General features: G+C 41.2%; 2 protein-coding genes across 6 annotated transcripts; one reads left to right on the top strand and one right to left on the bottom strand.

Annotated features, from left to right (window-relative positions):
- Positions 1–18: 18 nt before the first annotated feature.
- Positions 19–5,866, top strand: TRAPPC2 (trafficking protein particle complex subunit 2). 3 transcript variants are annotated; one of them, XM_042868599.1, is made up of 5 exons: positions 19–72; positions 315–424; positions 2,449–2,593; positions 3,348–3,433; positions 4,437–5,866. In XM_042868599.1, exons 2-5 carry the CDS (start codon positions 332–334, stop codon positions 4,533–4,535), a joined length of 423 nt encoding a protein of 140 aa, XP_042724533.1. In that variant the 5' UTR covers positions 19–72; positions 315–331; the 3' UTR covers positions 4,536–5,866. The 3 variants fall into 3 exon arrangements, with proteins under 3 accessions (XP_042724533.1, XP_042724535.1, XP_042724534.1); XM_042868601.1 differs by having other exon boundaries at positions 62–89; XM_042868600.1 differs by lacking the exon at positions 19–72 and adding an exon at positions 82–172.
- A 2,038-nt stretch (positions 5,867–7,904) lies between these two features.
- Positions 7,905–15,063, bottom strand: RAB9A (RAB9A, member RAS oncogene family). Of its 3 annotated transcripts, none has more exons than XM_042868596.1 (3): positions 14,963–15,063; positions 11,381–11,413; positions 7,905–9,111 (listed from the first exon to the last, which is right to left on the bottom strand). In XM_042868596.1, exon 3 carries the CDS (start codon positions 9,075–9,077, stop codon positions 8,472–8,474), a length of 606 nt encoding a protein of 201 aa, XP_042724530.1. In that variant the 5' UTR covers positions 9,078–9,111; positions 11,381–11,413; positions 14,963–15,063; the 3' UTR covers positions 7,905–8,471. The 3 variants fall into 3 exon arrangements, with proteins under 3 accessions (XP_042724530.1, XP_042724531.1, XP_042724532.1); XM_042868597.1 differs by lacking the exon at positions 14,963–15,063 and adding an exon at positions 14,782–14,894; XM_042868598.1 differs by lacking the exon at positions 14,963–15,063 and adding an exon at positions 13,763–13,891.
- Between the last annotated feature and the right edge of the window lie 732 nt (positions 15,064–15,795).

Below are 15,795 nucleotides of genomic sequence, written 5' to 3'. Positions count from 1 at the left end.
CACCGGATGGGGCGGGCAGCGCACAGCGCTTCCGGGCGGCCGCTGCCTGACGTTGAGGAACCGCGGCGCGGGGTGAGGGGTCGGGCGCGGTACGAGAGGCGGGAGAAAAGGGCTCCAACTGTCCGCCCTGCGCTGCCCGCCGCCCCTTCGGGAGGGGTCCTGCGAGGCCGAGGTGCCACACCGCGCTCTGCGCTCCTGGCGGGTGGCTCACCCCGCCGTTCTCTATTATGTGGCGTCTGCCTCCATCCCCCCCCCCCCCCCCCAGCCAGCGTTATCTCTCCCACCGCCTATTTCTCTCTGTCTTTTCTCCTCAGGCACGCTGTCTTGAAGAATGTCGGGAAGCTTCTACTTCGTGATAGTTGGCCATCATGACAACCCCGTGTTTGAGATGGAATTCCTGCCTCCTGGAAAAGCGGAGTCCAAGGTGTGATAACCCCTGATGTGTCCTGTGATAACCCCTTCTATGTGCTCTCACACTGTTAGAAACACAGCCAACATGTTGTAGAAAGTATTATTACCTCGTATTGAATGCTTTCTTTTTGTAACAGGGAGTAGAATTCTGGGGTACTTAGGTCTTCTAATATTTATTTCCTGGATTGTATTTGTTCTTCATAAAATATGATTTCCTTAAGTAATTAATGCTGCTCTGTGAACGAATATATACATAGGCCACTCCTAAGGTATGCCTCCTATTTCCGTGGAAACTACAACCAGTACAAAGAGCATAATAACACTGATAGTGCAAGTTCTCAGCTACAGAACAGACTTTTTCAGCACAGTCATCACCATTAGTTGTGCATTTTTGCCAGCAATAAGCAAGAGCCTGCATGCTGTGCATGTAACAGTCAGCACCAAGGGAGGTGCCCTGCTGTCAGCACTGCTAAAACTCACTACCTACCCCTCTCTGAGTTCACATCCACTGTTTGGTCACCAGAAACGTTCAGCAAGCATCAGTGAAGGTCAGTGGGTGCACGCTTTTTCCAGCATGGAGGAGTTCACTAACACTCCTTTCCTTCACACACACTTCCATGTCAGGTGCAATTGTGTCAGACTGCTCCTCTGCTGCCATCTGTTGCACAGCAACAAAGTGTAATGGGATATTGTTGGGGAGATTCAGCCCCTACTGCCATGCCATCATCTTCCATGTCTGCTGTTGTGGGCCAACAGAATAAAACAGGAGGCATTACTTTTGGAGCAGCCCATCTCATCTTTCGTTCATTGCTCTTACTGCTTATATAACACCTGTTCATTATATAATGCTACTTAGTGTCTCTATTGTAAGGTATCCAGTAAGGTAAAGGGGCAAATTTGAAAAGCTCTATTCAGTTCTTCACAAATGCTTTTCACCACAGGAAATAGTTTTAAGTCATCTTCATTTGTCAGACTCACATTAAGTGTGTTGTAGCAGCAACTGTGTTTGAGCATGCGAGAAATATAAGACTGCTCAACATGTAATGTTTCCAGTGGGAAAAGGACAAGTCTCTTTTTTGTGATACTACATTAAGGACAAAGCAGGCTTCAGACTAAAAGCAAGTGAATTTCTGTTTTTTTGGACAGGCCCAGAGGTTTATGCTGTCACCTATGCTTTATATTGGTGTACTGAATAAGATAAGGAATAAGACACTCAGACTAGATTTTGTGTGAGGATGTGTCAGATAGTGGAAAAATATTTTCCTACTTGCTGCTGACAGAAATACCACACTTGGATAAGAGTTTTGTCTGCCTCAGCTTGTGGGACTGAATTTTCCTAAATTTTCCCCCAAGAAAGGATTTAAACTTGATGTGCACTGAGGAACAAGTAGATACTGGTATATTGATGTGTTTTGGGAACCTTTGCTCCTGTTCCTGAGACACACTATGTAAGAGTGTGCACAGGCTCCTAAAGCAAATGGTTGGATGTGCAGCCCTGTGCAAGCTTTAGCTCCTTAAGCTTCACTACTCAGTTTCTTGCTTGGTGTGGAACTGGTGAGGCTGTAGTAGCTGACTGCTTAATTTCAGGCAAATTTGACAGAGAGGTTATGGTCCAAAACATGGTAATTTGGGGGAAATTTCTCAAGAATAGGTGACTGGAGAGCAGAGAGAAAGACTTTCACCAGGACCTCCATTGCAGAATAAGTTTGTAGGGGGAGATTTTGCACTGGTAAAGCTAAGAATCCACAGGTGAATTCGTCCATGAGCTAAAAGTGCAAGCTTTATTGGTTTTGCTGCTCTCAAGACTATCTTTATGATGACCATTTTCTTACGCTCTTTTCCTTCCCTTGAATCCAAGTGTCATAACAATCTGTACTGATCTCATTTCTTTACAGCATGGCACACGTGGCAGCAAAGAAGAGTATATAGAACTTATGTAACTTGCGTACTAGTTGTTTACCAGGTTGAGCAAATGATTGCTTATACTTAACTCCCGTCACTGAATTACTTATCCTCTGTCTTCTGGAAACGTGTTAGGATGATCATCGCCATCTCAACCAGTTCATTGCCCATGCTGCTCTTGACCTAGTAGATGAGAACATGTGGCTTTCTAACAACATGTATCTGAAGACTGTGGACAAGTTTAATGAATGGTTTGTTTCTGCTTTTGTCACGGCTGGACATATCCTTTCCTCTTCTCTTTCTGGGTATTTACTGAGCCTTTTGTCAGAAAGTGATAAACCAGTTGGAATGACTTTGGAATGCATTTCTCTGGCTGTTCACCATTATTATTGTCAGAATTCCCAGCCTGAAGTGGAGATGAAGGATGAAGTGAGTTAGGGGGCACAGCAGTTATTTAAAATTGGAAATAGCTGGAGATAGATTTTTCTTCTTGGAGGACCTGAATGAAATGTGAAGTTCATGAGGAGTAGAGGAAAAAGCAATGAAAGCACATTTATTTGAAGGGCTCTGAGCAGGCCTGTATGATTGTCTGCTTACATTCCTTTGGTAATGTTAGAAGAAGAGAAGAGATAAAAGTACTTGATGTCAGTTGTGCACATATTGAAAATGCAGTGTCATGGCTTGATGCTCTGTGCAGATGGTCACAAAGAGAACGCCTTGTGAAACATTTGTTATGCATAGCGAGTAACATTTTAATTTCAGGGATGTATGGAAAAGATTCTGAGAATATCCCTGATGTTACAAATTTTCTAGCTTTAAAAATAATGATCTTCCAAAGAAAGGTGATTCTGCTTTCACATATGGGAATTTCAAATACTGCTTTCTAAATATCATTGCTTCAGTTAATTCCTTAAACATGCTTGTTTATTTCTAGTGTACAGCTAAAAATTTTAGGTGTATAGAGAATTAGGTGCACGTGCTTATTTTGGGATATGCTTTCATTGGGAAAGTTAAATTTTCCTTAATTGTTTTACATATGAGATTTATAATGCTTCATGACATAAGGCAAGAAGATGGAATAAAGAACTTCTTTAATGATGTATATGACTTGTATATAAAGGTAAGCTCCCATTTTTAAGTTTCACAGCAGTACCTCTCAATGTGCTATATTAATATATGTTTTGTTAGTGGTACCTTTGTGAGGGGAAGAGTTTCTCTACTGTCCACATGTGTGGGAACTGTGGGATCATGGCCTGATGGATCACCTGAGGCAAGGACTGGGTCAGCTGTGGTGAAAGCAATTCACCTGTGTGACTGGAACCAGACTGGAGCCAAGCTCCACCCCTCCTAGACCCCATTTAAGGGCTGACTGCCACTGGGGAAGGATCTCTTTCTGGAGATCTCTCGTTTTTGGAGTTTTCCACTGTGAGCCCAGATCCTTTGATATGAGTGAGCATTTCTTCTTTGATTGTCTCTTTTCCACCACGATCATCTTTCCAACTATAACACCTATATAAAGTACCATCCTAGCCATGCTACTCTTCCAGCTGTGTATTTTTTGACTGTACACCACATCAGCCACAGCTGATAACATGTGACATGGAGGCTGCATTTTCTCTACGATGTAATAGATTTTTCTAGTTTGCTATAGATTGTGCTCCTTCAGGATTTCGTTTTCATTTCAGTCCAGTCATTTTGGGCAGTGTTGTGTTATTAATGGTGATAATGAAAGCAAAGGACTGTTACACAGCAGTCTGCTCAAAGTGCTTCTCTCTTCAGAACAAGTAGCAGTGTGTTGTCACAGCCCGGCTGGATCACCACTAGATGGGGCAGTTGCAAGCGCTGACACCATCTGAGATTCCTACGGAGACTCAAAGGATGCTAATTTCTACAACAGGTTTCCATCAGTGTCACGATAGATTTGTTCTTAGCTCTTACTAAGAGATGGCTGTGCACCCATGTGTGGGAGAATGCAACAGCCTTCAAAGTCAGTGACTTCCTAGGAAGACTTCCCATGCTTTTCAATGGCACTAAATAGGCTGAAAGCTAATAGTTGTCATTTAAAATAACATTTCCTATTTCTGGGCATTGTGCTTATTGATGAGATTTTTTTCTTTCCACAGTTTGCAATGAACCCATTTTACGAACTCAATTCACCAATTCGATCCAGTGCCTTTGAAAGGAAAGTGCAGTTTCTTGGGAAGAAGCACCTTTTGAGCTGAATAAATAACTTTCCTGAGTGAGTCCTTTTCCATGCTTCCCTGATTTGAACTGTAGTTCTGGGTAGTTCTCAGCATGCTGGATATCCATCTTCCTGAAGATTGACAAATTGGATGCTGAAGTAGCTTTTCTTCTTGTTGATACAGATAAAACAGCCAAGTTCTCTGGTTAAAAAATGTACCTTAAGGAGTTTGTCTTACAAAAACTAAGTGTAACAGTGTCTGGGCTGAATAGGTACGAAGTGAGGTATGTCAGTGCATGTGCGAAGTCTCTTACAGTCTCTTACAGAGGGTAAGAGGACATCTGATCTAAACACTGAAGGCTTCTGAATCTCTTGTGAGTTGATTTAATATGAGCAAAAGGGTGTTTTTTATTTTATTGGCCTAAATGGATAAATCTGTTGTGAACTCTTCTACTTAGTCTTTTCCTAGAGAATGTACTCTGCAGGCTAACTGGACTCTTCATAGTATTAAATAAGGCATATATTAAACTTCAACATAATAGATGTATTATGAAGCCCTAAATTAAAATAAAAAAAAAAATCCGCAAGGCTTTGTCTTCAGCATTTTGGCAAGTTTTACTTTAAAAAAAAAAACTTCCAAGGTTTGTTTTTTAAACTTAAGGTTGCAAATGTCTCACGTTTGGCACAACAGGTGCTTAGAGCTGCAGTGTTGCATGAATGAAATGCACAGAGCAGATCACAACAGCTGTCTGCACTGACTTCAAATCTAATTCACACATGGAAAAAAAAAACCAAACAAACCCAACAACTAAACTTAGGTGTTTAAACCCCCATCTTTCTATTATCTCTGCAAGTGCTGAAATACTCCTTTTGAAAGGGTATTTATTTCTACTGGGATCTTTGAACCTCCAGTAAGATTTCAGAAGGACTTTGCTGGGCCTCTTTGGCTACTATCTCATTCTAAAATGTGGTTATGTACTTTTTTTTTTCTTTTTTTTTTTTTTGCAAAACTTCATTTTAAACTACTGATTTTTTAAAGGGGTCATTCAGCATATATATACCTACTATTTTGGCTGGTTTCACAATTGGTTAGTCACAATCTTTTGTGAAATCTGTTTCTTTCTGCAGAACGTGTCTGATAAGCAATTTCCAAAGGAAGAGGCACACTATTCTAAATAAATAAATACATCTTGTGTAGTTTGTGTACTAAAGGGACCACAGATGTAGGCACTTTATGTACAACCAGTTATTATTTCTTTGTAATTTATACGTAATGCTGAAGCATCACTGTAAAATATTCCCTGTGAGAAGCAACACTGTGCAATATAGAATGTGATATTTACCTTAAATAAAAGGAGGACTGATGCAGCATGGATGTGTGTTGACTGTACTTTAAATGACTTTAAGAGAAGAGCAGATAAGTGGGGCAAAGCTACTGGCAGGACATTAAGTGAAGGTGGGAATACTTGTCTTGGCAGTACTGTTTAATAACACCTGCAACATACAACATTTTGACAGCGTCACGTAATCTCACGTAAATTTTTTTAGACACATACATGAAATGAACAAACACACTTGAAGCAAAGCATTCTTACTTATACAGTGGCCAAAACGTTACTAACAGGTTCCCCTAATACTTAACCTGAAATGAGTCAGGGAATTGAAACATGTACCACAACTGCCCACCTTCATAATGAAAGGGAAATGTTAAGCCTTCACAAAAATGTGTATGTGTTGCTGAGTGTGATGAAGATGTTTATTTTGGTACAATCCGTATCTGCTTGTCCTACAGCTGCCACTTCTTCCAAGTACTTGGCAGTCTCTCTCACACCAAAGCTAACTTCTACATAGGCTGCAGTCTTATTCACTACAGCAAGTAAACTTCCTTTACCACTTTTGTAATTAGTGCACAGTTGTGGTAGAGCAGTTCTCACGGCGCACTACACTTGCTGTATTAAATGGTGTTTAAACCTGCTTCTCATAAGGAGGTTGGGTAATCATGGCATTACATAGAAATGTAGGAGAAACAAGAGAAAATAGAAATTGGCTATTAAGCACAAGAAAAACTACTACACCTGGTTTTCATCCTTATTTCCTTTTATAGATTTTATTATTAAAGTTTTAATTATAATACTCAAGAGGTAATTTCATCTATTTTATTTTAGTCTCACTTCTGCAAAAGTTAAGGTTCAAGGAAATTAAGGTTCAATCTAGCTTACCTTCTTTCTTTCCTCACATCTTTCCTTCACTCACTATAAATCTGAATATCACAGAAGCAGCAGGTCAGCCTGTATTTTGCAGTTCAGTGACTGAAACTTAAAACACAACTCTGTCACTGTACGTACAGGACTTTGAATGCAAAATTTGTCAAAATATCACCTTGCAGCAGGAGCAGCAGATCTGTGGAGTAAACATGGTTATGAACAGGTTCAAATGAGCATAAAAAACGTTGAGGAAAGCATATAAGAGCAACAAGAAGTTTGTTTTGCAAGCTTTACTTCTAAATAACATCTGGTACAAAGCAAACACGTTAAGACTCCTGTTGTTACTGTACTATCTAGAAAAGCTTCTCTATTACAACAAAAAGGTTGCAGTACAGAAAGCAGAGTCTGCACAATTTAGTGAGAAACATGGCCTGTCCTGTAGGCCTCTGATTTCCTTCTGAGCTCTACAATGTGTACGCTAACAGGCATGCTTGTAGTCAGGTTACACATTGAAGCAATAGTGCATTATCAAGTTTGCTATTAAAAGGATATTGAGCACTCTTGAGAGACAGCTTTCAAGAACTTCTCATACAAGTATTCTACCATGGGACAGCAGTGGAGAGCACATCCTGTGGCTTCATCTGCAACACTGTAGAAAGATGATCCATTGAACATGGAACTTGTTTCTGCTCACTGTCAGTTAATGAGTTCAGTAATCCCAAAGTTTAAGTCTCTACCCTACGATGGCATATTAAATAGGCATCAGATTTGGCTCAAACATTAGTTATAGGTACCTACTTGTACTAGACTGGAAAGCTGTCACTACCTGCTAAGTCAAGAGCTTCCTGAGTTCCCTATGTATTGCAAATCCTTAGTTTCACAGTACAGAGATCACAAACACATTCATAGCTCAGGTGAACAAGAACAATAAGGTCAGAACTTTAAGGCTGTATACTAAAAGCTTTCTTGAGGAGATCCACATTATGGTAAATTACCAAGAGTTACTAAAGCTGACCAAATAAAGTACATGTATCCATTTTCAGTTACGAAAAATACTTTGTTTATCCAGATATTTTTTTTTACCCTTTTGATCAGAAACATGCCAGAATGGGACATAAGGGGAAGACATTAAAAAAATAAATCACATTTTGCATTGAACTGCTGGAAAAATTCATATGGCATTAGAATAGTAAACAAAAGGAAGATGAACATTAAATAGGTAGGAAATTTATTTCCTACTTAAAAACCTACACAAATTATAGCAATTACAGAAAACTTGAAGGTAATTTATGTTAACTTGTAGTAAATGCATTAGAGATGAAGTTCCACACACATCCAAAGGAATGCAGCGCGACTAAAGTTTAATATCTAGCACTGTTAAGAAACTGAGTTCTAGTGAAACAAAATGGAATGCTAATTTCATAAAAATATATATACATATAAAAGTTTCTTTGTATCTGAATTCCAGAACAGTTTCCACGTAGTAGTGCTTCTAGAACTTCAAGTTTTAACTATATTCAAAGTATTTCTCACTTAGAGTTGGCAAATTACATTCTTATATTAAGATTTTTACTCGACACCTTCCTGATAGGAAGTGTCACTAATTCAATAACGGGTCACTTGCGAATGGAAATCGGTTTTGCTCCTCCAGGAAAGCAGCAGAGTATCACAACTTCAGTATTAGAGCAGAACCCATTTGTTATTATATCTACATTTTTCCCATCCTCTTACAGAGTAAGCTAGTTGAAAGTAATTTGGCAAAAAAGAAAAAGTCAACAACAAGATGAACTAGGTTTCGGTTTCCGATGGAGGTTTACTGTATCCGTTTGAATGAAATGATCCGATCTATCTTCAGAGGCTAGAACTCTTCTAACAGCTTCTTCAAAGGCTGCTGCAACATTAGTGGCATCTTTTGCACTGGTTTCAAAATAGGGATGATTGCCATTATTCCTGCACCAGTCTTGGGCTTCTTCCGTAGACACCTGCCTCTCACTTATATCAACTTTGTTACCCAATATCACAAATGGAAAGCTTTCGGGCTCCTTGACATCTGCGTAATAAATGAATTCTTTCTTCCAGTTGCTTAAGTTTTGGAAGCTTTGAGAGTCATCCACGCTGAAGGTAAGCAAGCAACAGTCAGAACCTCTGTAGAAAGGAGTCCGCAGGCTCCTAAAACGTTCCTGACCTGCTGTGTCCCAGATCTGCAGAGTGACAAAGTGTCCGTCCACTTCCAAATCTTTGTTTAAGAATTCCACACCAATCGTATGAAAAAGCTGTGCATCAAACTTGTTGGTGACATATCTGTTCATAAGGGAACTCTTCCCAACTCCACCATCTCCTAGCAGTATTACTTTGAGGAGTGATGATTTTGCTGCCATTGTTAAGAGAATAGATCTTCCTTGTTTCCCACACCTGTAAAAGGTTAAGAAAACTGTTAAGAAGGGAAGTAGTGAGCAGAAAGTTTTGTATGTATCTAGAAAGTGTTAAAAGTTCACCAACATCAAGCTTCATGCAAAGACAGGATGGCTATGCAATATAGACAAAGTGTAGGTACTCATAACAACAACATCCACTTAAGAATACAACTGTCATCTATTCCACAGACTGCAGCATGACTTTTGCAATCAATAATAAATTTGCAACTGATTCACAGTGAATGCTGTGGTCTACAGAATGAATTAAGGCCAAATTACAGCACTTGTGAAGTCCCATGACTTGCGTTCATCACAGCATTCACACACTAACATTCATTATTTCCCTCCTTATAAAGCAGCTGCAGCAAATGGAATACTTCTATTACAACTGTTTACAAAAGCAAACTCATTGCTACTAATTCAAATGGTACTCCAGATGCCAGCTACTCAGGACAAGTCTACAATGCCAGTTCAGTTAGTTTATGCAGACTTTCCACGATAAAACTGTCAGACACCTTGGCAGTGCTAGTGAAAAGTGGCTGCCCAGCATAGAGATCATGAATTAGTGACACCAATTAAGCTTTTATCTTTTACTGTGACATTTTAGTGTTCAAGGGTTTTATTCATTTATTTGAGGCAATTACATCACCTGTATTTTGCGCCAGCCCACGGTTCACCCTCCATTACATTAATGTCACCTAATGCTATTGAAAATTATTTTAATTGCTTGCAGGTAAAGTTTCAGTTCAAGGAGCCCAAACGTAGGTTTTGGTATGAGGAGAACTGCCATTTCTGTACCAACCTGATACTCTTAGGAACTTAAAGAAACTCAGCCAAAGCAGGCTTTTGTGAAAAGAGCATCTATTTAAAATGCAAGGAGGTCACAAGTAGCCTGGTCTGCCTCCTCCTTGGAAGGAAGGAATGTGGTCTTGCTAGTTGTAATTAGCATTGCTGGCATATACATCACCCACAAAACACAATTATGGAATTAATACCTGATACAAGCTGGTATAAAGTCATATGACTGTGTGCTGCCTTAGAATCAAGGCCTGCATTAGAAACAAGAAATGCCAGGAATTTTTTCATCTCCATCTCTGAATGTATAACAATCTACAGTGGAGCATAAGAAATACTTTAGAGTTTTGAGAGCAGCTGAAGCCTCAATACAAGTTACTCCTCCTCAGATTTGGAAGTTCTTGCTTCTATTAAAAATCTGTTCAGAGGAAGTGAATTTATTCTTACACTGCACAGTGAAAAACGATATTTATAAATCCTTTGCATTTCACAGGTTTGTATCACAACAATATTAAAACTGCTTAACAATTACAAAAGAATGGTTCAGTTACCTTCCATAGAGCTCGAGGGATGAACATACACCATGTTACAAACAAGCCTTCTTGGAGTCACACGACTACCAGCAGCTAAGTTCCAGGCTCACGCTGAAAGCTTCAAAATGCCACAGATGTTCCCTAATCTCCCTGATTCCTCCTATTACCTAACAAATAAGTTATTTGAACTACTCTATTATACAGTAACAAGTTCTTAATAAATAATGCATTCATGAGAACAGAGGGTACTGAATGTCTCCCCATTTTTCCACTTCACTGAAGGGGACACTTCACAATTAATATACGGCTACTTCTACACCGAGGCTGCAGAAATAGCTTCCCCAGAACCAACAGGCAAGCACCTCCACATGATGTTGCCTTCAATTTCACTTTCCAGAACATTTATTTTCCAGAAACAACACACTAACAGTTTACGTTTCTGAAAACTTTTCAGTCTGAACAACAGCAACAAAAAGATACCTTCTCAGTCATTTGGGATCACAAGAGCGCTTGAACCTCCAAAGAAACTTAGTTAAAGACATTAAAAAGCAATTTTGTTTCAACGACTTTACTCGTAAGGGACTACTATGTAACCCTACTGACTGACTACACAATTTACAGCATCTGCAGAAGCTGGATGGAAGTTTTCAGTACAGCACGCTGCTGCATTTCTTTCACTTAAACATCTTAAATGAAGTAAGATTTCTTAAATAGCTTTAAATTGTCCTGTTGTTTTGTTGTTACTTGGAAAGAAAAAAAAAAAAACAAAAAACAAGCCCCTAACACTCCAACAAAAAAAAAAACAACCACACAATCCTCCAGAGGTGTAGAGAATTAATGTTATTTCTCCTATTAATGTACTCTGAACTTATACATCTTTGGCAATGCTTTTGGAAGAAAGAGTCAGTATCTGATATGATATTCCCAAAGATTTCTTACCTTAGCCGTTCAGTTTAAATCATCGTTCAGCATCTGAAAATAAAACAAAAAACTTAGTTTCCAATGTGCATCTGATTATTTTAACCAACGTCAGGAACTGCAAGACACCACAGAATTACAAATAGGTATTTGTTCCAGTAACTTCAACTTACTGTGCTACACAATTATGGTAATGTACAAGCAGTCTCAGCCTGGTACACAGAGCAGTTTATGAGCAGATCTGCCCCCTATTTTTCCATGTTATTTCAGTACTTGGTGCCAAACAAGAAGTCCGAAACAAACAAATTAAAAGCAGCCCCACTGTAACACGTTCTGGTAACCATTTCTGAATTTCCTCCTCCAATTCATAAGGTCATAAGCTCTTAGACCACTGACTTCATTACTGTTAAAGCAGGGAACCATTTCTACTAAATGTCATTTCTTTTAGAAGTAATTTAGTTATTCCCCTCCTAGAATCCCCCTGTTGAACTGAATTTGAAAGATTCTCACTGGCAGTCCAAACATTTGCTGGCAAGATAGAACATTACCAGCTATTTCATAAAACGAAAGCTGTTTGCATTACAGAAAGTCCTCAATTTCCAGCCCTTCAGAGCTTAAGTGCATTAGAGAAAGCAATGGTGTTTTATCTTGATTTACTTAATTCCATGGTAACAACTTCTTAACTGCCTTTTATTTTTGAGTGTAATTACCTCTTTGAGCACTTTGGTGTGGAGGCTACACTCAAAGAAAAGTCATTGGTTTGGATCTAGAAAATCTTAACAGCAACACTGAAGCTTATTTTTATAATAAAAAGACTATACTAGGTTAACTGATTGAGAAGGATTTGTATATACCAAATAGTGTCAAAAACTGAAAGAATTTAAATGCTGAAGTAAAATTTTGGCCAACAGCACTCAAGTTTCTTCCACCTGATCATGCTTATTTAGAGCTTCACAGACTTTCAGCCAAGTCTTCTGAGAGAAGAAAAGTCATCTTTGATAAACATCTAAGGCAAAATGCTGTCTCAGTTACTGACAGGCAAAATTAGCACCTTCCTAACTGATGTAACAGTCACACTGACAGTATTTCATAATCTCTTATCCTCAGCTTTACACATACACAACCATTTCAGCTCTGAAGACCATTCAGAATCACCTTTGCTAAGCCATCTTCTTTTATTTTAAACCAGTAATCCTTGCTGTTTTAAAAAGAGAACACTTCAATAGGTTGTCAGACAAAAATACCTGCCTTGCAATAACAACAGGCACTTACTCCCCCATCCATCGTTTTTTTCTTAAAGTGTTTGACAATATTTATCACACTAACATAGAAAGAAAACCCTTCTCCTGCTTTAGTTACAATGGCTCATTAAATACTGAAAATTGCTTCTCTGCAAAACATCTGGAACATAAAAACAAATCAATCACAAAAACTTGCAAAGCTGCAATGTCAGGGGCAGGGTCAAGAATCAAGTGTTGAAAACTGGGTTAACACTTGCTCTTTGTCTTAACTCTCCAACCCTACAGCAGTTTTATCACCTACTGCAGATCTGAAAGTTTCCAGAAAGGTGAAAAGAAAGCAAGAAACAAATTTACTCCTTTTTCCCTCATTTAGGTAAAGAATCCTTGTCCAGGTACAAGCAGGACACTGCTTCATTCACACTCCAGGTCATAAAGCAGCGTAAGAACAGTTCTCCAGTAGGTAAAGGGCCACAAGACTGCCTCACTTTGAAATATTTTGCTTTCAAATTCAGAGAGGAACAGACATTAAGTCAAGATCTTCCAAGCTGTGCACTTCTTAATGCACTGCAGTTTTGACCACAACAGTCTTCAAACTGACCTTCCCCTCCAAAAAACACCCATGTAAAAGCTGTGGCTCAGAAATACCCTTTACAGTGGGGCCCTCGACAGCAGCCCAATTCTCTGCAAAGCAGGCAGCCCTCCAGTCACATGGCCTGACCTGCTGAGATCCCAATCACCCTTCCTTCATCTACGACTGCACTACTGCAATGTGATGGCAGCTAAGTTTTCTGTCAGATAGATAACTTGATGACAAGTTATCCGAAAACTGCCTTTAGTCATCAGCAGCGTGGACACAGTTTATCTAACATCAGAATAACACTGAAGATTATTCCTAATACTCAGTAATATAAACACAATGTAAAATGGATTGACATTAAGCTGTTGCTACTCATTTGCATGCCCCAAAAGTTGTCTTCCGTGTTTCTTTGGTTTCTTTGTCAGGTTACTTGTAACTCCTGTGCAGTTCAGTAGTTGCCTGGAATGACACAAGACAATGGAAGAGGCAGCAGCCAAGAACAGGAATCCTTCAGCATGCATAACCCTTGGATCATGCAAGCATCCCAGGCCTACTGCCAGAATTGCTTTAGTTACTATAACTTACATCTAACTGCAAAGTGGATCAGAAAAACTTGTCAGGAGAAATGCCCCATATAGATACAGCCTTCACCTTCCACCTCATTCCTCACTTCCAGGCAGAAGGACCAAACTCGACAACTCTGATTAAATTCAGAAAAAGGAAAAAAAAAAAAAATATTCTCAGAAGCTCACAAGTAAGCATCTCCTAATTATGTCATAATAGTATTACTGACTTCAAGCCAACTATAAAGCAACCTCAAGAGTAAGTTGGTCCAGTATCTCCAGGAATTCACAAGATCACATTGACTCTCCTTGCAACCCAATTCTGTTACTGCTCCCGCTCTGTAACTTACGAAGCAGCTAATTACTGCTGCTCATCTGTGCTCCTCTCTCCAGTACATAAGTCTCCCTGTTCCTTCAGAGATCCTTAGCAATAGCTGCCCCTGTCAGCCCAGGCTACACTGTGAGTTCATGCTCTTCCAACGTGCGAGCAAAGCCCATCCCCAAGTGAGTAAGCAGGCTGCACCATACCAACCCAGACTGCTTGTGCTGGGGAGCACCAAGGAGAACAATAACTTAAAAGAAGTAAACTTTTAGTCCCATAGAACCAAAAGAAAGGCTCAGGCTGGAAGGGACCTTAAAGACCACTGAGCTTTAACACCCCTAGATGACCTTTAGGGTAGCTATACTAGGTTTCTTTAGAGATAAAAAGTGACAGAAACGGATTTTGCATCCACGCTGAACAATTCCTCCCCCAGTCTGCCATTACAGCCAACTACTTCATAAGCTGCTACCAAAACAAAGCAGGCACACAAGAAGATCCCCCCTAGAAGCCCATCACACGCAACCGCCCGACGCCGATAAACGGGAGACCAACGATAACAGCGGCCGCGTCGGTCCGGGACGCTCAGCCCCGCTGGGCCATTTCCCAGACGAGGCGCCCGCAGTCACGGGATCCCGCTCACGCCACCCGGCCCGCACCGAGCCGGGCCCTCACCCAGCGCCGCCGGGCACAACCCGCCACCCCCCCCGTCCGGGGCTCACCAGCGCACGGCCGTAGGCGGACGGGTGGAAAGGCAACGGCGAGACCCCCTGCACCCCAAGACTGCCGTGGCAGGATCGCGGATCCCTCCGCACAGCGAGCCCCCGCACACGAACACCAGCCCCGTCGCGCCTCCCCCTCAGATACACGGAGTCTCTCCGCGCCCGCCAGACGGCCGCTAACCTGCCCGCGAATAGAAGCCGAGGCCCAGCTGCGCCGCCGCCGGGCGCCGAGGGAAGGGAGAAACAACATGGCGGAGAGGCAGGGGGCGGGCAGGTCACGTGAGCCCCGCTTGGCTCTGCCCCCGGCAGGAGAGGGGAGGGGCGGGTGGGTGCGACACCGCCCTTGGGGGGGGGGGGGGGTCTCCGCTCACGTGGGCGGGGCGGTGGGGCCATTCGCCACTCCGAGCCCCGTTAGAGGGGGTGTGGAGGGAGGCACCTGTTCCTGGGGCCGCTCGGGATGAAGCCCGCGTGGCTGTTTGAGAACACGACTGCGGGAAAGAAATGTGAAGAAAAGAGGTGACTGAGTATTTTTTACGCTCTTAAAGCGTGTTACAAGGATGGGGCAAATCGCGAAATGAGCAGAAATGTATTTAAGTGCATTTAAAGAGGTCCCCGCATCATCAAGAGGAATGGGTGATTACAGGCTTAAGGGATGAGCCTTTGATACATCACTTTGCTCCGGCAGCCGTCACATGCTTTCGATCACAAGGATGAGGCAATCAGACTGGATCTGCAGCTTGCACAGTCATCCGGTGTTTGGATCAGATGTACAAAGGATTGGAAAACAAGATCTCCGTGTTATCGGATGGAAATGCCTCCGACTGACAGCAGCACCCAGGCTTAAGGCAAATGTGATGACACTACAGGCATTCTTATGTAACAGAGCTGGACTTTGAAAATGTTTAAGGACTTGTTTCCTGGGATCTGCTTTCATCCAGGGCTGAAGTAAACCGCGAGGAAGTGCTGGGTGGGCAGAAAACGGCATCTTTAAATGACTGTTCTAAGATATAAGTT

This window comes from Lagopus leucura, unplaced genomic scaffold (assembly GCF_019238085.1).
Source record: "Lagopus leucura isolate 7727_CA_CO unplaced genomic scaffold, USGS_WTPT01 Super-Scaffold_100001, whole genome shotgun sequence".
Taxonomy (NCBI): Eukaryota; Metazoa; Chordata; class Aves; order Galliformes; family Phasianidae; genus Lagopus; species Lagopus leucura.
The sequence above is the reverse complement of the archived record's forward strand: the minus strand, read 5'-3'. Positions and strand labels throughout refer to the sequence as shown.